Here is a 22,977-nt window from a genome sequence, read left to right as displayed (position 1 = left end):
CACATGTAACAGTTCTTTTTCCCTGCAGGGCTGCCACTGAATAATGATTTTCTTATGAAATTTCTACCAAACAAGTTGTAGATTACAAACTCCAGGTCTTTTTTGTAGAGTTTCTGGTTTCATTCTCAGAGACAAAAGTGTTCCCACTTGCCTATTAATTACAAGAGAGTTTATCCATAATCATTTGTTTATTTTTGTAATATTCTCAGAAATTATGTTCAGTGTGGGCACTGTTGTTTTTTCCCCACGAAGCTTTGCAGTGTCTGGTTTCTTTATGAGACTTAAGTTTACTAAGGCTTGCTTAGAAATGGCCTCATGCCTTTTTTTTAACCTTTATGTTAAGTGTTTTCCTCACACGGGATATGGAGTTTTAAGATCTGTTTATTATATTTATTGAGACATTAAAAATGTAGGAAATGCTGTTAGGAGGTTCAGTGAATGGCTGTCATTGAAATGTAAAGTCACTTAGAATTAGAAATTTGAGAAGAAGGTAGTCTCCAGTGAGCCCTGTGTAACCTTTTCATCAATTGTAGCATTGTCGTGGAAAAAAGTGCCTGCTAGATAGGTACACTTTCATTAAAACCTACTTTCAGAAATTTAATATCATAATATGTTTTAATTTAAAATATAAGTTCATTACTTAGAGTTCCTTCTAAAAAGAAAGATCTCATAAATCAGTTTTAATCACACATATTTTATTAAATCAAGGTAAAATGAATTATTATAAGGTTTTCAAGGCTCAGCAAAAAAACTGGCTTGAACTTAGCTTCTATTTTTATGACATTGTTCCACACTTGGACTTTGTGAGTATACTTTTATGACAAGCAGAAATGTAATACTTTGGGGCTCTTCTGAAGCTGTGAGCTTTGACTGTGATTACTCTTTTCCCTCATTGCACTTACTCTGAAAGCTATATCATGCATTTGTTTGTGCGGTTTTTGGTGTGTTTTTTTTGCCATACTCCTGTATTCCCACCCTGGCACTAGATGTAGGTTTTGTGCAGCCTGGAGACATACCCCACTGCAGCTCAGGGCATTCTCCTCTGTGATCAGTTCTTCACCATCACTGGGGTTTGTTAAGAGAACAATTTCCTAGGGCTACATGAGGAATGCACGGAGGCGGCGCCCAGACTTGAGCATTGAAATCTAGTGTGAGCTCGTAATTAACCACATCAGCTCCTGCCCTTGACCCATTGTATGTTTAAGGTGTGGGTTTTGCAGAAATATTCGCTTGGAGTAATGCTTGGGAGTGATGGAGATTTGGCAACTAGAATCTTGTTTGTATTTCAGAATTGGCTTTTTTTTCCCTATGTTTGGACAAGTGCTTTTTGAGGCACTTCTGGGTCTTCTTTAGCCAGTCAGATGAAATGAGGGTTAGAGAGTCCTGGAGATGAGGTGTGTTTCTCCTTAATAGAGCTATGCGTGTTCTAGTCCCACTACGTAGTATGTGCGATATCAGATAAAACGACTAAAAGACCGGAATCATCCACGGCATTTACTTTTTCCACACGACGGCAGCGATGACATTTCAGGCTGATGACCACCTTGCAGTTTTTCCTTCACGGTTAAGTATGAAGACCACAAGATTGTAACTTTCTCCATAGCACTTGTCAGCCAAATCCTCTGAATGCATTTTAAAATGAATGAAACATTTTAAGTCACAGTATTATATACACAGGCTTAAAAAACCAAGTAGTACACAAAAGGCTTAAAATGAAAAACCAAAATTCCCAGTCCTCTGCATGAACTTGTCATCGCGTGATAGATTGTAAAGGATGATTTTTCCCTGGTTTGAGCCACTGTAGAATAGTACCAGGTTCATTTAAGGAAATGGAGGGATTTAGGATAGTCCTAAGCAGATGAAAATGAATGCCTGAACAGAGCTTACAGCCTAGGATGGGGAAATCAGCTTTAAAAGATGAGCGAAATATATGGTACATCAAATGATGGTAAGTGCTGCAGAGGAATAAACAAGGTCAGGAAAAGCAAACATGGTTTACAGAGTAAAAGGTGAGAGTGAGTGAGAGACAGCATGATTGAGCAAGAGACATGTGAAGGGTGTGAGGAAAGGTCAGGTACTATCTGGGGGAGGAACCTGCAAGGAGAGGGGACTGACAAGTGCAGGGATTCTCAGTGATAATGTCCTGGCACAGTATCCGAGAGAGATGGAAGGGCATCAGAGAGGGTTTAGGCAGAGGAGCGATTGCTCGGCCTTATGTCTACCAAGAGTCCTCTGTTGCTGTATAGAAAACAGAGGGAGGCAGGCAGGAGGCCAGCAAGGTGGCCATCACGGTCATCCAGGTGCAAGATGACGGAGGCTTGGACCCCAGTGGTGGCAACAGAGGTGGTGGGATGGAGTCAGAGGCTGATGATATTTTGAAGGGAGAGACTACAGGATTTGCTGATGGGTTGGGTAAAGACTGTGACAAAATGAGAGGACTCAATAATCTTGGCCCTGAGTTCAAGTAAGAATGTCGTCACCATTCACTGATGAGGAAAACCACAGAAAAAGCTGGTTTGGGAGGGGAAGATCAGGAGTTCATTTGGGGACATGTTCAGTCTAAAATATCTATCAGACATCTGCGTAGAAGTACTGAGTAGACAGAAGAAATAATAAGTTTAGAGTTAGGGAAGAGGTTCAGACTGCTGATATAAAATGCTATTTATCAGACTCTAGATATTGAAGCCGAGGGAGTGCGTGCAGATTTCAGAGTGGAAGTTGAAATGTCCAGCCCTGATGCTAAGCATCAAGAGTTTGCAGGGAAAAGAGGACGGCCCAGTCAAGACGGAGAAGTGGCTGTAAGTAAGAGGAAGGAGAAGAGCCAAGACAGTGTTTGGTCTTGAAATGAAGTGAATAAAGTTTTGCTAGGAACAAAGGAGTGATTGGCTGGGTCAGAGGTTGCTGGTATGTCAAGTTAGGATTGAGCTAGGTGGTTCACTGGAGACCTTGACAAGAGCAGTGTGGTGAAATCATGGAGGCCAGAGCTTTATTTGAAGAAGTTTTGAGAGAGAATGTGTATTAGTCAACCAAAGGAGTGCTGATGCAAAATACCAGAAATTGGTTGGTTTTCATAAAGGTTATTTATTTGGGGTAAGAGCTTAGAGATACCAGGCCATAAAGCATAAGTTACTTCCCTCACCAAAGTCTATTTTCACGTGTTGGAGCAAGATGGCTGCTGACATCTGTGAGGATTCAGGCTTCCTGGTTTCCTCTCTTCAGGGTCTTGCTTCTCTCTGGGCTCAGGGTTCCTCTCTTCCCAGGACTTGCTTCTTCCTGGGCTCAGGTTTCTTCTCATCCTGGGGCTTGCTTCTCTTTCTTCTGTGAGCTTACTTCCTGGGGCTCAGCATCAAACTCCAACATCAAAACGCCAACGTTAAGAACCCTTTAACTCTGTCTTTTGCCATGTCTTTTATCTGTGAGTCCGCACCCCTTGGTGGGTGGGGACTCAACGCCCTACTGGCACAAGAGGTTTACCCGATTACTTTGTCAAGTAAACCTCTGAATCCAATATAATCTAATATGCCCAGAGGAAAAGATCAGTTTACAAACATAATCCAATATTGCTTTTTGGAATTCATGACTATATCAAACTGCTACAGAATGGGAGAAGAGTGATTTGAAGTCCATAGCTGTAGACTCAGGAGTTTCACTGAGATGAGGCGCAGGCCACTGGCTCAGTGGGGTCAAGAGGGGTTGTTTTTCAGTAGGGAGAAATTTTAGCATGTTTGTTAGCCATATGAATGATTCCTTAGGGATTAAAGAATTGAGAGGGGGTCTTTGCTGGAGTGAAGTCCCTGAGAAGGAGAGAGGGAGGGTATGGACCAGTGCTGTGTGGAGGGCTGGCCTTAGATGGAGCTCTGCCAGGTGATCCAGGGGATGGGGCGGGGGCGTGGATTCGACTGGCAGAAGTGGTGGTAAGGGGCTTTCAGGAGTTTTAACTGTCTGTTTTCTTAGCTAAGTAGGAACAAGGTCATTGGCTGAGAACGAGGAGTTTGATAGAGTTGTTAGAGGTTGGAGGAGAGAAGACAAAGAGCGTCTTGGCAAAGAGAGAGGAGGACTGGGCTGGGGAATGGTGGTTTGAACACTGGGCAGCAGTAAAGGGTCCACGTGGGGTGAGTGGCCATGCATTTAAGGGTGGCTTGTCCTCTTTTCGGGGATGCTCAGCTGTGTGGGATGCAGGCGTGCACAGTAGGTGAAGAGGTGCTTTCAACAAGGGTTAAAGTTTTGCAAGGTTAAGTATGACACCTCGAGCAAAGCATACTGGAGTTAAAGGGTATATGCAAGGGAGGGAAGAGATGACGGTGCAGGGCTAGGAATGTATGTTAGGAGATGAGCGAAGGTGGTGAGTTGCTGCGTAATGGCCGTGGGGCCAGTGGCGCGTGCATCCTGCTGAGACCGGCAAGAACGTTTGATGTAGAGAAAACATGGACTGCACTTGGGCTTGTGTAAAGGATAATCCTGTGTTTCAGGCAAGTCATTCAGCTAAGATTGTTCTGTGAACCTAGTTTCACCTATGTGGAAGGAAATGCGCACTGAAGATTGGGAGTGGAGAGGCGGTTATCTCCTGGGGTGTGCTTCCAGCTTCCTTCCTTCTCCACAGTCGTCCTCAGGGCACGGGCTGCACCACGTTACTCAATTGCCCACAAACGTGTGGATTTCTCACAACACCCTCAAGAGTATGTCTTTCTATAATCTACAGTGATGCTGCTTAGAGAGCGTTCTAGGAGGGTTGGGAAGTAGATAAACTGGACAGCGAAGGGAAAAGGAAGCTATATTCTGTATTAAGCATGGGACCTATTTTAGTGGTTCTGTCTGAAGAGGAGGCAGACTGTCCACGATTTTCTCAGTTGTTTGTCAGGCATGACACTAGAAATGTCGCAATATGTAATTGGAAGTTGCTTTAAAATTTGGTTGTTCATTTGCATTGTTTTCACTGAGTAGTTGGCTCTATTAACAATTTCTTCCATAAAAAGGAACAAAAACATGAAGCAGCTTTTTCTGATTTGCTAACATTCATGTAAAGATAAATTTGGAATATTTCTGTGTATAAACTATCCGTAATTAAATATAAACAGAATTTAGATTTCCATTATAGTATACTGTTTGCTAACATTGAGAATGAGTACCTTTGCCATAACTGCCATTTTGAAGAGAGTAAAACTGAGTTATCTAGGTGTCCAAATTGACATTTTTTCCTTTGGAAACAAGTTTATTCTTTTTAATTCTTAGGAATTTTTGTTTTAAAATTTGGTATATTCAATCTGTTTTAGACCGATCTTGCACTGCTGTATTTGAATGCAGTTAAATTATGCATTTCTGCCATTTTTAAAAAATAGGTGGAAGGAGGGAGTGTGCTTTACCAAGGTTATGATGGGTCACCCAGCTTTAGTACCTGGATCTGCTAACATTACCTAATTTACCTGAGTCAAGTCTTCTGAATTATTTATTTATTTTTAAAGATTTATTTACTTTATTTATCTCCTCTTCCCTGCCCCCCCCCAAGTTGTCTGCTCTCTGTGTCCATTCGCTGTGTGTTCTTCTGTGTCCGCTTGTATTCTTGTCAGAGGCACTGGGAATCTGTGTCTCTCTTTGTTGCGTCATCTGGCTGCATCAGCTCTCTGTGTGTGCAGCACCACTTCTGGGCAGGCTGCGCTTTTTTCATGCTGGGCGGCTCTCCTTACGGGGCGCACTCCTTGCACGTGGGGTTTCCCTATGTGGAGGACACCTCTGGGTGGCACGGCACTCCTTGCGCGCTTCAGCACTGCACTTGGGCCAGCTTACCATATGGGTCAGGAGTCCTGGGGTTTGAACCCTGGACCTCCCATGTGGTAGGCAGATATTCTATCATTGAGCCAAATCTACTTCCCCTGAATTATTTAGATATTTGGTAAATAACTTTAAGAATATGGGAAAGAAATAATTTTGAATTTATTTGAATATTCATTTAAATCCCAGCAGGCTTTGATATTTTTTAAATACTTAAAATGTTTAGAATAGTTCACAGAATATACAGTTAGCATTTTGGAGGCTATTTACTTCTATTCATTGACAGGTGGTCTTTTGAACTATAGTTCTCATTATAATATGCGTATCTTAATGTTTTGTTGATAAGTGCCCACTTTTTTAGTTTAATGTACAACTGTGTAAACCAGGTGTTTCAGGTCCCTGGCCTCACATCAGCTTAGCGGTTTGAATTGGCATGGCAAGGCCAGTTATCTTTACCTTGGCCAAAGTCCTTGGAGTGGCATATTCCCATCATCTGCCTCAATAAGAGTGAGGCCTGCTGTCCCAGAGACATGAGGTCACTTTTTTAGCATCTGTGATACTCTCGAGTAGTGATCTCGGAATACTTAGTGAAAGGCTTAAAGTGTTGAAATGTGATAAAGAATGGGGAGTTAACTTTTAATCTCAACCTTTACCTTGTTCATTATGTGCTAAAAAGGAATTTTGGAAGAGAAGGTGAATTTTCCTTTGTGGTCCTCTGGCAAGGGAGGACAAAATACTTCATCTCCATTCTTCTCACATAAAAGAGAGGGGGCTGGAGGGATATGTTATATCCTCTCTGGGACATTTATTAATAAGAAATCATTTCTTTCTGAGCAATTGAAGAACATAATTTCAGCTGAGACTAAATTTTTAGTGCTTTGGCAAAGCGTTTTTACCACCCATACCATTTTTCCTACACAGATGCATTGAGATTTATTAGTAAATCTTGAAACAAAATATAAACAACAAAAATGAAACAAAAAATACAAAGCCTCTTTGCGGAAATTGTTTAATTTTACATCCGAATTGCTTTTTGATTGCTCTATTTCCAAGGGCCTGTTTATGCACAGGAGCCGCAAAGAAGAGGCTGGCACACTAGAGGCCACTCAGAGACTCCTGGTCAGCCAGACCGGGTTTGAGGGCGATAGAGAAATTTCCTAGCTTTTAGTTCACTTCTTCGGATGGAACCTTGAAGAAGTATTTGGTATTAAGAAAGCAACATCCACTTGAATCGTGCGTTTGATCTGGTTCAAGAAGGAAAAGAAACGACTTGGGACTAGTGTGATATGATAGGGCAGATCTGTTCAGAAAAGTCATGCTGTCCTAGGTAGGCTGACCCTCTCCTCCAACCAGTGCCTTCCATCCAAAGCTTTCCAATAGTGATGCCCAGCCTCTCTTTTTACTATTTGTACATTTTGTCAATGATATCAAGGGATGGCAGGAAGCTCTGGAAATGAAAATAGTTGAATTTTTAAAATTCTTTGTAATTCATGAAAAGAGACTGGATGATGGTATCCTACTAATGAAATCACAGTTTGTGGGGCCCTTGCAGCTGCAGAAATGCTGAAAGCCCCTGGATATTTACAGTACTAAAGGAGGAAAGGGAGAGGGAGAAGCAAAACTCATCCAGTTTTCTTTGCGAAAGCATCACTCTGAGCTCTAAAGAATGGGGGAGTGTGATGCAGGGCAGCAAATGCAAAAAGAAAAGTTCCTTCAACAGCAGGCTTTCTACGCACAAGATTCTTGAAGAAACTTAAAGCTTGAAAGGATGAATGAAGAAATCAGAACAGAGACTATTCTATCTTATATTTGAAACGTTTTTATTTTACCTAGTAGCAACTTTTTATTTTTTACAATCATAACAATCTTAACAGAGAAATGTCTCTCCATATTTCAGGGATCTCTCATTTCTCTGGACAATGACACATTAATCCTTGCACACAAAGACATACATCAAGAGAGAAAAGAGAAACCTTCATTAACTGAACAAGCACCAAATATGATTTAATATATACCTAAACCAAAATATCACATTTTTGTACATATTAACTACATGTTGATTTAAGTAAACCATGAAATTATTCCAAGGGAATCATATGCTCTTTAGATTTTTCATGTTTTTAAATATTTTGGAAATATTTAGATCATCTCTGTAATATAGTGAAAAGGAATTCCTGCAACATGTCACATTTTGGTATGTAAATTCTGAGCTTTTCAGTCATATATTATAAATTCACAATGAAGTTTCTTTTATTTTTTGATGAATTTTTAATTTGCAGTGACTAAGCTCATTCCTTCTTGGTTGCTTCCCCTACCACAGTATGCCTGCCAAGATATAAATGCATAAATATACTAAAGAAGATGACTATTTAAGTCAAATGTTTAGGTGAATTATTTCAAAATGGAAATTTTTCTTTTCTTTGAAACCATGATTATAATCATCATGTTTGTAAATTCAGACTTTTTTGCTTTGGGTTTCTTTCAAAGTAAGACATGTCTGTATAGAATTACATTGGAAAAAAAGTATGATTATAATCTGTATGAAAGGTATTTTGGCATAAGGCATTTTTAGATTTCTGGTAGATTCTGTACATATGAAGCAATATATATGTTTACATTCAAAATACAACTTAATACTCTTCCCCTTTTAGATCATGTGTTACAGAACAGTGGCAAAATGTGATCCCCATAGATAAGGTCCTATTTCCAAGGAAACTCACTAAGCTCTATTTTACAAGAGTGTAAATGTTTACCTAAGCAAGAAGGTGAAATCCGTTATGCCCAATAAAGGACATTTTACAGTGCTGGTTTACAAAATTCAATAGACAGTGGATGTTTTACACAAAGTACAGTATGTTGTTTGAGAACTATTTGCTCATCTAGACACTATGCTTAAAATAAACACTATCTGGGACTATGCCAGTCTTTTCTTCTACCACTCTTATTCCACACCCTAGATTTTGTCACCTGCCAAAGTCAAATAAGTCTTATCTAAACAGTTGAGATAAGCACTGAGTACTACTCAAATGGTCAAATCAACAAACCTCTTCACAAGCAGAAATGAAATATAATATCACTAGATTAAACAGTCTACAATGGCAATCATGTTTGCATTTAAAGATTTTATTCCAGAAGGATTACAGTCTTGGTATCCACTTTGTTTTCCTGCCTAGACAAGAAGGCGACACACTGACTCAAACAAAATATATTTGTTCTCTAACAATTTAACTTGTACAGCTCTTATAAACAAGACCCATAGGTGTAGGACGCCTCCTGACTTAATCAGTAACTTATGTCGTTAACCTTGTATAAGCAAGTAGGCTTGAGATGTACCAGTAGTGGATTCTGTACGAGCCTTTTTTTTTTCTCTCCAACAGGGAAGCTTTTCTTTATGTAGCCTAAGTATAAAATATATGGAACTCTGATGTTTTATTGTCCTACCCTTCCAACAGCACCCCATCATATTAAACTGCCTGAAAAAAGAAATATAAATGAATGCAATTTATAAATTATAGAATATTATAAAAATGTCACTTCCTAAGTCATAAATTATTTTAATTGTTTGCTAATAGAGTATAAACTCCACAAAGGCAGTGGCTATGTCTGTCAGGTTTATTATCACCCCTTCTGTACAGCCTGGCACAGAGTTGAAACTCTGTGAATATTTATTTGTTTTGATGAATGAGTGATGTTTTCAAGAAGATATTCTGCTTTCTTTGTGGGTAAATACAAATATTTTATAATTATTGCATCAATTGATTATACTTAAAAGCATATTTAGGAAAGTGAAGACATTTTCTTTTACAGTTAAATTGTTCCTTCTCAATGGCATAGCTAATTAGTAAATTTTTGTTTATGTGTAGTAAAGAATAAGCAAATGCCATTCTATCATTTGATGATTTTTCTGTTTCTGAGGAATTGTATTCTCTCAGATGTTACTGATGTTTGTACATTTCTTAGAAGGTGTAGTAGTGTTGATTTGAAAAGAACCCTTTTTCCTACTGCTTTTTCAGCATGTCTTCACAAACTTTAGTTCCGCTTCTAGCACAGCTGGGAATTAGTCCAGGCAGATACAGACGTGATACTAGTGAGCAGCCCCCTTTCAGTTTTTAAGTCCCAGAAATGATATGAAATATATGCTTTTGCTTTTCTGATTTATATTTGATTTTGTAAGAGCAAATATATATCTATACGATATGAATATTTAGACATTTAGAGAGAACCAAGAAGCTTACATTTTTTAGTGCCTTCTACCACAATAGCTATGGTAGAATTATCTCTGATCTTTGCAATAACCATTTGAAAGCGATATTAACGTATTACCATTAATATAACCATTTCTCATGTGAGTAAACTGAAGCTCAGAGAGCTTGCAGAGTCTCTCCAAGGGACACGTTACTAGGTAGTCAAAGAACCATGTGTTAAATTCAGGTCTCTCAATCCAAAGCACAAGGTTTAAGGTTTCAAGTAATCTTGGAGAAAACCAAGACTTTTGAATCAGTAAATTAAAACTTCTCAATAAATACATTTATCTCGCAACTGGGAACTTGAATGGGAAGAACCATAATAAAATTAAAAGTCTTATGAGTATCAGGAATGAAATGCCAGTATTTTAATTCAGAATAGAAAGACACTGTTGGCATATTTGCCATTTAATTTATTGTGGTCTTCAGCTATTCCAAAACTGCTTGAAATATCATTCACAAATGTGTGTTTCACGTGCACGTTAAGAATGTCTAGTAACGTACCCTCTGGCACGTTTTGCACAGTAGGCAGCCTGTGTTGCTGTGCAGGTACAACCAGCCTTAGTTCCCAGGTGCTCCAGTGGCAGGGGCTTGAAAATAATACAAATGTGGTCTGTCCTTTCATCTTATTGCCAAGCATACAGTGTTCAGATGAATATGGTATCAAGGTTCTCCCCGCTTGAGAAATTTCAGTTTTAGTAAATTGTGGAAGATGTTCAGTTAACTATGCCAAGCAAAACCAAAATAATTTTAAGAATTGCTTGACTGCATTTTTTAGCAAGTCTTTGTTATATAATACATTTTGACAGATTTTTAAGTAACTCTCCAGGTGTGCAGAATTTCAGGTGGGGATTAACACATCAGTGTTCCCTTATAAAGGAATGTTGTGTCATCACATTGCACAGTAACATTCACTTACCAGAGGTTTCTGTGCTTTATGGGATTTCACATAAAAATTTACAGAGGGAAATTCTATGCATGTCCACCAACCTGGTTTTTTTCTTTCTTCCTTTTTTTAAAATTTTCCTGGCAGGACAATGAAGGAAGGACTAGAAACTCCTAAATGTGTAAAAATTGACCAGTTGCATCCATGTCAAATTGCAGATGTAGGGGGAGGTGGCTCCCTTACAGATGTCTTCCTTTTGCTCTTTAATTTGTCATTCTTCCTTTCATTATCACTTGGGTGGTTATGCTTATGGTATTATTGGCAAGAGATAGTTTTGCCCAGGCCAGTTTTGGGCTCTCACTTTTTCAGGTTTTTTTCCCTTCATGGATGTATGGGACCAATAAGGAAATACATGCCTTGTAAGGTCTCTTTAAGGTCAGTAATTAAGGCATCTCTCAGGTTCAGGTTTGGCTTTCATTTTTCACACTACAAATATTTTTAGAGTCTACTATATTCAAGGGGCTGTTGTGTGATATAGTGATACCTAAAACAAGATTCTGCTATCCAAATCTTTAAAATCATTTGGGAGAGACAGGCACATACTTATATAAAAAGAAGGAACACCTGAAATCTATTAGACTTGTATTTATTTCAAAGGATAAAATTTAGAGGTATGGGAAGTCATTCTGAGTCATCCTAGTTAGGGAGAGTTTAAGAGATGCCTTAGGCTAGAACTTGAAATTGTTATTTTGTTAGAGATAGTAGTTTGTCCACATTCAGAACTACATTTTTTAGCTTTCCTTCCATCAAAGGTGGCCATGGAAAACCATTCTGGACAATGAGACGTAAGTAGATATCTGCTAAGAATTCATGATTAATAGGCTTTGCATATTCCTTCTTGTTCTTGTTGTTTTTCCTTTCCTTCCCTCGTTCTGCCCGGAATGTGAATGTGGTAAATGGAGCTTCAGCAGTTATTTTTCAACATGAGGAAAGGGACAAGACCATATAAAAATTGTGGGCCCTAACATTTCTTTTAGTCCCTGCATCACTGTTGACCTATTTCAGTTTTAATTCATTGTTTACTCTGGTATTTTTCACTACAGCTAGAGACAATTTTTAACTGATACAAATATATTTAACATTTTATAGTGTTGTCAAGTGGGTAATTGTCCCAAATTGGTTCATATTTCAAATATCTTCACCACTACTCTTTGCCTAGACACCCACATTACCTCTCTCTTTTTTTAAAGATTTATTTTATTTGTTTCTCTCCCCTTCCCCTCCCACCCCAGTTGTCTGTTCTCTGTGTCTATTTGCTGTGTGTTCTTCTTTGTCCGTTTCTGTTGTCAGTGGCACGGGAATCTGTTTCTTTTTGTTGCGTCATCTTGTTGTGTCAGCTCTCCGTGTGTGCAGAGCCATTCCTGGGCAGGCTGAACTTTCTTTCGCGCTGGGCAGCTCTCCTTACAGGGCGCATTCCTTGCGCGTGGGGCTCCCCTACGTGGGGACACCCGTGCATGGCACGGCATTCCTTGTGCGCATCAGCACTGCGCATGGGCCAGCTGCACACGAGTCAAGGAGGCCTGGGGTTTGAAGCACAGACCTCCCAGGTGGTAGACGGACGCCCTAACCACTGGACCAAGTTCGCTTCCCCACATTATCTCTTAAAGAAACCTAAAATGAGCCAATCTTTTAAGCTGGGGAGATATTTTAAAAACATGAATGAATGACAGTTTTTCCCACACCTAGATCCTGTGTTCTTCATTTTACTTCCTAACAGCACAAAGATGTTGGAGTTAGCTCTTTTTTCTCTCTAATTCCACCAGAATACAGATGATTTCCTTTTTTAAAGCCTTCTTCCCTTCCGCAGATGTCCTCTTGCACATCTTCATCCAGCTAAGTGTTCCCCCACGCTCCCTTACTCAGCTTTGTAAAGTTAGGGACAAGCAGAAACTTAATTGAGTAAGAAGAGGAAAATATCTCTATTAAATAAGGGCTCTCAGGAGAAGACAAGCTGAAATAACTTGCTAGGTTATGGTCTGTTCTCTAGCTTTAGAGTCCCTGAAAGTTTTTAAGAGCACTTTGTCAGGAGTGGACAATCTTATTTTTGAGTTCTGCAAACATAGGGATCAAATGGCTTGAGTGTGAAGATGCTGTATGTCTGGGAGAAACAAGGGCAGAGGGAACGTGCTCCTTGGCAGTTTTCCTTTCTGAACTCATTGGGATCTACTCTCAAGAGCTGGTTAGTTCTCAGCTTTCCCTACTGACAGCATTGGCTTCGTCATTTTCAGTTCTGCTAAATTGGATTCAATTAGCCTCCGTATTTTGTTGCTGTCTTCTCTCCTTTCTCCCAGTCCTTGTGGGTTTATCTTTTTAAAAAGTTGTTGTTTTTTCTTCTTTAGGGGAATTTCAGCAGGGAGCAAAATTAGGTGTAAATATTTGTCCTGCCATCTTAACCAAAGATGCCTCCTATCAGTATACATGCATCACAGTTCAAGTAAAATGAAGCAATTTGAATCAGGCTTATAAGATGTAGATAATCTCTTATACATTTGCTGACAAACACAGTTATTTGGAAGGTTTTCTCCACCTAATGATTCCATCCTTTACATCTCTTATTTGCATATGCTCTACATGGTTCTTATGTTGCATTGCAATTATTTGTTGATACATCTTTCTACTTCACCATATATGAGTTCCTCTAGAGAGGGGAACTTGCACATCTCCACATCCCCAAAGTAGTTTATGGTACATTTACATAAGAGATACTCAATAACTATTGTTGGGTAAATCAAATAGCAACTACTTTCTCCCAGAAGCTGAAAGTTTCTATTTCACTGAACTATACAGTGAAATAGAAAGTAATTTCAAATAGGTCTTCCTTTTCCCTGATTTGATAGTTACTTGCAGTTCCTTAAAGAGATTTGTAAGACAACTTTGGTTCCAGGTACCTAGGATAAGATGACAAACTGGGATCCACTGGGTTTCTATGCAAGCAACTGTCTTTGCTTCTCAGCAGTTTTCATCTAACTTCATCTTAGCTTTTCCTGTGGCTTCTGAATTCCAAATGGAATAAAGATGGTTTCAGTAAGCCCTTACACTCTTTCTTACTGTGCTAGTGAGAAGAGGGCATGAACTGTAAATATGCATTGATTCATACTCATTTTCTTCTTTGGCTTCTGCTGATTCTTGCTTTCCTTCCCATTTACCTTACCCCAAATCAGTGTTGATTGTTTCACTGTGGGTACTTGTTTAGTCTCCCAAGTTACTATCAACTGAACTGTCATTTTTCTTTTTGCTGAGTATGTTTTAAACTAGTTTGTCTAAAACCTCTCAGTCAAGATACTGATTTGGAGAGATAACATTTTCTAAATAGGAATATTAAAGGGACCTTAATATTAACAACTACAACTAACATTTTTCTGAGTGTTTGCCATGTGCTTCTTGGTGTTTTAGTTGTTGTTTTTTTAAAATCTCCTGTTAGAGCCTTTTAGAGCAGGTACTCTTAAGAGGTCCATCTTGCAGTTGAGGAAATTGAACACTTTTGGTTACATAGGTAATAATTTGTGCATCCAGTATGACTTCTGCTGTATGTCAGGCTATATATGTAATTATGGTGGTTCATCATTTAGCCAATAGTGCTTTTGGAGCTGTATGCACCCCCAGGAAAACATGTTCCTAATTTAACCCATTCCTATAGATGTGAACACATTGTAAGTAGGACCTTTTGATGAGGTTACTTCAGTTAAGGTGTGGCCCATCTCAGTCAAGATGGGTTTAATGCTATTTCTAGAGTCCTTTATAAGCAGAATGAAATTCAGACGGAGAGGAGGAAAAGACACAGGAAGCAAGGAGCTGAAACTCAACTAAACCCAGAAGGGTTTGGAGAGGCCAAGAGAAGCCCCCACGTGCACTGCCGTGTGACACAGGAGCCAAGGGCCGAGGACTGACAGCAGCCAGCCTCAAAACCAGTCTTCAGGAAAAAAAACATTGCCTTAAAGATGCCTCGATTTGAAATTTCTCTTAGCCTCAAAACCATGAGCTAATAAATTCCCATTGTTTAAGCCAACCCATTGCCTGGTACTTACTTGAGCAGCCAAAAGAAACTAAAACAGTGCTATACCTTAATAGATCCAGTAGGTTAGGCCATATGAGGAAATAAAACACAAACAGGAAAAAAGTAACTTGGTTAACAGTGGCTTACCAAATAAGGCTTATTATTCTAAGAACCAGAAGGCTCTTCTAAGAGTTGAACGTTTGTGAAATGGGGAAATAACATTAACCATCTGACAGACCCTTTTACTTGTTATAACTTTTGTTCCTCACATATACACACAAACAAAAAAACTCCAAAACATTGGTAATATTTTCCATTATTCCCATTCTTCTCCCTGCCCCCTGCCTCCGATAAAGGAATGGAAACTTAGCAAGCAAAGTAACTTAATTAAATAATTGAGCAAGTCAAACATTAAACAACTTAAATTTGTTTCTATGTTCTACATTCTTTCCATATTAATAAACTGCACCCCATGAAAATAGTATTATCTTTTGAAGGAATAGAGGAAAGATTACCTCGGTATAATCTCAATACACAGGTACTCCTACAGAAGACTGAAAATTTAGACCTAGGAACCAATACATTTTTGAGGAACTTTTATCTTGAAATTTTTACCATCTTTATAAAAGTGATGGCAGAGTGAGATGCTTCAGGCCTCCTTCCTCCACAGAAGCTTGAACAACCAGCAGGAACTGACAGAGACATCTTCCTCAGGGCTCCAGAAAATAATCAAAGTTGAAGTAACAAGGAGAGTGCCAAATTAAGAAAAAAGTCTCCTTTAAAGCAGACAGATCTTGAGGTTCCCTGGCAGGCCCCTCTGCAGTCTCACCAGCTTGATGCACAGCCCACCTGGACTCCCATTGCAGATCCGGGTACCAGTCCAGAGACATTAGAGTGGCTCTTGTGCCTGGTCTGTCTGGTGGTGGTCTGAGAGACTTGCTGTCTCAGAACTTGCCCTGTGTGCAGAAGGCAGCTCAGAGAGCTCACCAACAGAGTGTGGTGGGCAAGCAGTCAGGTCATGCTGCCCGGGGCTGGGGATTGCTGGCTGTGGGATGTGCTGTAAAGTGCCTGGGGCCTTGAGGAAACTGTTTCCTAGGGAGAGTGGGCACTTGAAGCAATGTAAATGGGAATTCCTAGGGCCACACGCATATGCCCCAGACAAAACACATGCACAGGAAGGAAAGGGGAGGCCCCTACTCATTGGAGCTATTCTCATGCACCCTATTGTGTGGATAAGCCCTGAAGGAGAACACTTGCACAGGGCAATCTGCAAAGACTGGGAGAGGTATTTTCTTTTTTTAAAGAATGTGTGTTACCTCTTGGCATTCAAGGAAAACTTGGTCATAACACCAGCTGGATACAAGCAGATACCAAAGAGTCTGTATTCTAGGATAACACTTTTAAACTGTCAAAATATACAGGTTTCAACAAAATGTTACAAAACATACAAAGAAACAGGAATCAGTGACTCAGGCAAAGGAGATTAAGCATTAAAAACCATCATCAAGGAGGACCAGACCTGGGGCATTCCAGAAAAATAGTCTTGAATATGAATATGCTAAAAAAAAAACTTAAGGAGAAAGGAACAAAGGACTATAGGAACTCAGGAAAATGGGAAAATGATAAATGAATACAAGGAGAATATCAGTAGAGAGATAGAAACTATGAAAAGGCACCAGACAGAGTTAAAGACTGCAGTAGCAGAAATTAAAAATTTCCTAAAGGGGTTCAAGAGCAGATCAGAGCTGGTAGAAGAAAGAATCAGTGAACTTGAAGAAAAACAATTAAATTTATTCAGTTTGAGAAACAGAAAAAAAAATGAAGAAAAGGTCCTAAAGAACCTGTGGGACATCATTAAGTATACGAATATACACATTGTGGGGGAGCCAGAGAAGAAGGAAGAGAAAGGGGAAGGGAGAATATTCAAGGAAGTAATGGCTGAAAATTTTCCAAATTTAATGAAAGACGTGATTATGCATATACAAGATGCTCAACAAACTCGAAACAGGATATATCCAAATGGACCCATGCTACATTATATTATAATCAAAATGCTGAATGTCAGAGATAAAGAGAAAATTCTGATAGCTGCAAGAGAGAAGCAACAAGTTGTGTACAGGGAACTTCAGTAAGATTAAGTGCCAATTTCTCATTAGAAACCATGGAGACAAGGAGGTAGTGGATTGTATATTTAAAGTGCTGAAAGCAAAAAACTATCAACCAAGAATTCTACATCCAGCAAAACCTTCCTTCAAAAATGAAGGTGAGAGTAGCACCGTCCCAGATAAACACAACCTGAAGGAGTTCTTCACCACTAGACTGGCCCTACAAGAGATGCTAAAGAGAGTTTTGCAGGTTGAAAGGAAAAGAAAATAGATCAGGCTTTTTACTTCTTACAGGATCTGAAAGGCAAATGCATAAAATCTAATAAGTCAGTGTTTTGGGACTCTTAATGTATAAACATGTAATGTATGACAAGAACTGCATAAAAGTGGGAGGACAGAGGGGTATATGAACATAGTTGTGTGTGCCATTGAAGTTAAGTTGGTAGTAAAGCAAACAAGATTGATATAAATTTAGAATATTAAATTTATGTCCCATGGATTACAAAGAATATTTCAGAGAATATACAGGCCTATAGAGACAGAAATTAGAGTATAAGCTGCCAGGAGTAGGTAACGGGGAATGTGGAGTTAATGCATTATGAGTGTAGGGTTTCTGTTTGGAGAGATAGGAAAGTTTTAGTAATAGAAGATGGTGAGGGAACCACAATATTGTGAATGATTAATCCCATTGATTGGTATGCATGGGAGTAGTTGAGATGGGAGTTTATGTTGTATATATGTTCCTGCAATTTAAAAAAGAGAGCACTCAAAGAGACAATGACAATTAAATGCAATACATGGGAAGCGGACTTGGCCCAGTGGTTGGGGCGTCCGTCTACCACATGGGAGGTCGTGGTTGAAACCCCAGGCCTCCTTGACCCGTGTGGAGCTGGCCCATGTGCAGTGCTGATGCGCGCAAGGAGTACCCTGCCACGTAGGGGTGTCCCCTGCATAGGGGAGCCCCATGTGAAAGTAGTGCGCCCTGTAAGGAGAGCTGCCCAGCGTGAAGGAAAGTGCAGCCTGCCCAGGAATGGCGTCGCATACACGGAGAGCTGACACAACACGATGAAGCAACAAAAAGAAAACACAGATTCCTGTGCTGCTGACAACAACAGAAGCAGACAAAGAAGAACATGCAGCAAATAGACACAGAGAACAGACAACTGGGAGGGAAAGGGGAGAGAAATAAAAAAATAAATAAAAAATAAATAAATGCAAAGCATAATCCTGGATGGGCTCTAGGAAGACGGAAAGAGGTTCATTATTGGGGCATTTAAAAAATTGGAATAGGGATCAAATGTAGCTTAAGTGACTTGAGCGCCTGCTTCCCATGTACAAGGTCCCCAGTTCAGTCCCTACTACTTCCTAAAACAACAGCAAAAAAAGAAAATGAACAAGAAAGCCAGCTCTCATTGGGGAATTTTAAAATTTTTATTTTATTTTTTAATTACCTTTTTTTACAGTCAATGGATCACACAAAACATTACATTAAAGAACATAAGAGGTTCCCATATACCCCACTCTCCACCCCCCACCTCCATCAATTTTTTTAATTGTATTTTTTTTAAGATACATAGATCACAAAAAATGTTACATTAAAAAAATATGAAAGGTTCCCATATACCCCCCACCCCCCTCACCACACTCCTCCTATATCAACAGCCTCTTTCATCACTGTGGCACATTCATTGCATTTAGTGAATACATTTTGAAGCACTGCTGCACTGCATGGGTTATAGTTTACATTGTAGTTTACACTCTCCCCCAGTCCATTCAGTGGGTTATGGCAGGGTATATAATGTCCAGCATCTGACCCTGCAATATCATTTAGGACAATGATGTGGCTCAGTGGTTGAGCACCTGCTTTCCATGTATGAAGTCTCGAGTTCAACCCTTAGTACCACCCCCCCAAAATAAAAAAAATTGGAATATGGACTGTGAGCTTTTTATCAATATTAAATTGCTTGAACTTTATAACTGCACTTAAGGTGGTTACATAAGTGAATATCCTTGTTCTTAGGAAATGTAATATAAGGTGTTAAGTGTTGCGTGATCAAGGAACTTGATGTATGTAACCTACACTCTAGTGTTCAGAAAATGGTCTGACAGAGAAATAGGTAGACAGACTGATAGATAAAAAGAGAGGGAGAGTGGGATGGAGGGAAGGAAGGAGAGAAGGAAGGAAGCAAGGAAAGAGTAAAAGGGATGGGGGTAGAAGAGAGAAAGAAATGGTAACTGGAGTAAAAAGTTAAAATTGGTGGTCTAGTTATCCAGGGGGAGGGTAGGAGTATGTGGGGGTTCTTTGTATGGGGTTTGTTGTAATTGTCCTATAGATTTGAATGTATTTTAAAATAAAAACCATACCCCTCCAAAAAAAGCTATGATTCCTTAGTAAGGTCACCGCTAGATTTGAGTATTCTCTGTTTATAACAGTTGTCTGGAGAATTTCAGGGGCATGCGATTGGTTACCTTCCTATTCAGTAGCTACATACTCAAATTCCTGTAAGCATACATAGTACCTGATGTATAAGAAACCTTCTAGGGAGTGGATATGGCTCAAGCTGTTGGTTGCCTGCCTCCCACATGGGAGGTCCTGGGTTCCATTTTCGGTGCTTCCTAAAGAAGATGAGCAGACACAACAAGCAGACACAGTGAGCAGGGAGTGGATGTGGCTCAAGCAGATGGGTACCCACCTCCCATATGGGAGATTCTGGGTTTGGTTCCTGCTACCTCCTAAAGAAGAAGAGCAGACACAATGAGCAGACAGACAAAGGAGCTATCTGGGGTGTGGGGCAGAATATTTGTTGAGTGAATGCATTGTCTTATTTCCTTTATTTTCTAATTGCATCAATTGAAAATGCACCGTAAACCTAGTCAAGATTTTAGGGTAGTGTTGAAGGAAATTATGAAAAGTATAGAAACATGGTTTTTAAATATGGAAATGTGCTATATTTTATTTGAGGAAATAGCACTTCTTAACAATTTCCTTCTAATGTAATTCCCTAATCTTTCCAAAATTACATCTTTTACCTTTATTTCCTATCTAAAACTACTATAGTTGCTTCCCTTCACCTGCCAATATCTAATCTTACTTTCTTTGAGCTGTGTAAGCATGATTATATTGTTCCCTCGTAACTGCTGGTTCCCATTTGACTTGTGTTAACCTCTTTCAGGTGTGATGCTAACTAAGGGAAACGTGTGTGTGGAAATAGTAATGGTATTGCTTTCCAGTGAGATTTACTGTGGACATCCAAAAAAATGAGGTTTCATGATTTAGGATCTTTTAAAGACTTGGGTCATACCCATATGGTATTTATTAAGATGTTCTTAGATATATGATATTGCCTGAGATAAAAAGATGAGAAACTCCAGTATACTCACAAGTAAAGTTTCATTGGAGGAAAGATGAAGAAATGCAGAATACAGTATGTTTTCAAAAGAGGGAGGGGGTCAGGGAACAATTGTATCCTTTTTGGGTTTTGACGTGAGTCTGAATGATTTTATTGTGCTGCTTTGCCTTGTTCTGAGATGAAGTCTTACACTAGGTTGACTATTAACATGTCCTTCATAGTTTCTCCATCAGTCTTTCCCTATATCACCAAAGAGACAGGGAGAATTACTGGATTGATTATTAGCTAATGAACTGCCACATCAGAGACACTGGAAGCCTTTCTTTAAGGACTAGACTCTGCACAGATCTTATGGGAGTAATACTATACATGAATTAGCTATCTTTATTTAGGATTTCTGCATTTTGTTACATTATTTTTAGCCATATTATTCCCCAGAGAAAATCATTACTTAAGCCCTTTTAATTATTATTTGAAATATAATCCAGATGTATTGGACTATGTTTTTATTACTTTGAGACATTAGTTTGTGGTATGTCTGCCTTATATGGTCTAATGAGCAAAAAGGTTTATATCAGAATCTGAACCAAACACTTAGATATATGTTTGAGACCTGATTTTTGTTGTAGTTGAAATGTAGATCATGAAAAATGATTAGGGTGGGAATATCATATTCTACTTGGTGTATTTGTTGATCAACCCGGGCTTCACTCTCAGCTCCAAATAGAAGTGCTGAATTATCTTGTCTCGGTCAGATTACTGATCCATCCTCTGCTTCAGTTTCCCTCTTGACTTTCTTAAATCTTTCCTGGGATTTTGCTAGAGTCAACTAGAAATTGTCTCACATGTACTTTAAGCTTTGGGAGAAGAAACACTGTAAAATGCCTCAATTATCAAAATGAATATAACCAATTTATGATTATTGACTTTGTGGTTTTTCTCCTAGAAATCTTTAATCCAACTAGAGCTTCCCTTGGCTACTTGGTACAAATCTTAGGACAAATTTACATCATTTCAAGCTAATATGTGCTCAGGAAAGGCAGACTGGTTTTGATTAGCCTATACCAGAGCCAAAAAATAAGGTACACCTACTCCAAACTACACTGTTTCCCAGGCCAAAAGTAGGCATTTATAGAGCATATTTCCAGTTTTTGATTAGTAGCACCACTCCTTCCTTGTATAAGCCTGGATAATTTGTATTTTAAGCATGAATTCTTAAGGATGGATCTGTGTTACTTTCACTGTTATAATTAAAGAATTGTCCTTTCTTTATAACAACTGTTGTAATTGTAATAGGATGTGCACCTCTCATTTTTGGACATGACAATTCCGTTAGTTTAGTGCTAGAAGAATTAACCGTTATCAAATGTCTTTAAGTAAATTGGCAGATGTGAACATTTATTGGTATAAAGCTAGGATCCAGCTGTGACAGGAGTGATCTGCCTATTTTTCTGGTATTATGCAGATTTTTCAGATTCGTTCAGTTGGTCCATGAAAGACTGAGTCAGACTTTCCTTCTGACCTTTGACTTGGGGCATACTCATGGAATTTCGTATTTGCAGGGCGAGTGGATGCTTTAACACTTGACCCCCGGCCCAGTGGAATTCCAGGGGCAGGATCTTTGTAACGAGGCCAGGGGAAGTACTGATGAGCCCCTGTGCTCTCTGACCGGTGGGTCATAAATGCTCCTGCAGGCTATGGTCAAGCATCATTTCTACCTGGCTTATGGTAATTTATGTTCCCTCTTTTGTCTCTTTTCACAGCTGTTGTGAACTTGGACAATTCTGTGGTTGACCTGGAGACCCTTCAAGCTCTCTATGAGAATGTGAGTAATAGAAGGAATTTGCTGTGTGAGTATATGATACCTACATAGTCCGCGTCTCTGTACACATGCAGGCTTTTGCTTCTAAGGCCTCCATAGAAGCTGGATCTGGGGCGCTGAATTTATGAAAGTGTAGATTTGTTAAAATACTTTCCAGGAACGTGCTGGACAAATGTGTTTTCTCACAGGTGTAAAGGTAGTGATTAAATCATCTTGCATGTGAGGCGACTCACATTCCTTCTTTGTGATAGTAATGACAGGCAATCCTGTGTGGAGCCTCTGTGGAGTCAAGCATTGTGTCATGCACTTCACATGCTCTGACTCCTCTTTAATCTACATGCAAAGTCTGGGGAGGCGCTCTTTCATCCCCGCTTTACAGACGAGGTGACAGGCATGGAGAGGTGAGGGGACTTGCTCGGCGGCACAGCTGGGCTCTGACTGAGTCTGGCTTCCTTTCCCCAGGCTCACTTCCTGTGGCAGGGAATTCAGCCTTGCTTTTACGTAGCACTTGTTCTTAAGAAGATGATAGGAAAAGGGGAGGAAGTATCACAGGAGAATCACCCAGCAGGGCGCAGCCAGTGCCGTGGGAACATGTGATCTGTGCAGGTGCAGAAGAGGTGGTGTAGGTGGGGCGTGGTATCAGGTGGGGCAGATTCTTGGGCTGAGAAGGTAATTCCCTGCTGAGTTGTTTCTCAGTGCTTTGGCTACACCTCGGAGAAAGTCTCAGTGTGGCCCTGTTCTGTCTCTAAG

At 39.6% G+C, this 22,977-nt stretch overlaps 1 protein-coding gene across 1 annotated transcript in view; it reads left to right on the top strand.

Moving 5' to 3' along the window:
• Positions 1-22,977, top strand: part of FMN2 (formin 2) — a 399,341-nt gene that overhangs the window by 192,095 nt on the left and 184,269 nt on the right. The window contains 1 exon segment of the mRNA XM_058309485.2: positions 22,169-22,230. Within this exon segment, the coding sequence (XP_058165468.1) occupies positions 22,169-22,230 (62 nt within the window).

Source organism: Dasypus novemcinctus, chromosome 13 (genome assembly GCF_030445035.2).
Source record: "Dasypus novemcinctus isolate mDasNov1 chromosome 13, mDasNov1.1.hap2, whole genome shotgun sequence".
NCBI classification, from domain to species: domain Eukaryota; kingdom Metazoa; phylum Chordata; class Mammalia; order Cingulata; family Dasypodidae; genus Dasypus; species Dasypus novemcinctus.
This window is presented reverse-complemented; position numbering and strand designations above follow the sequence as displayed.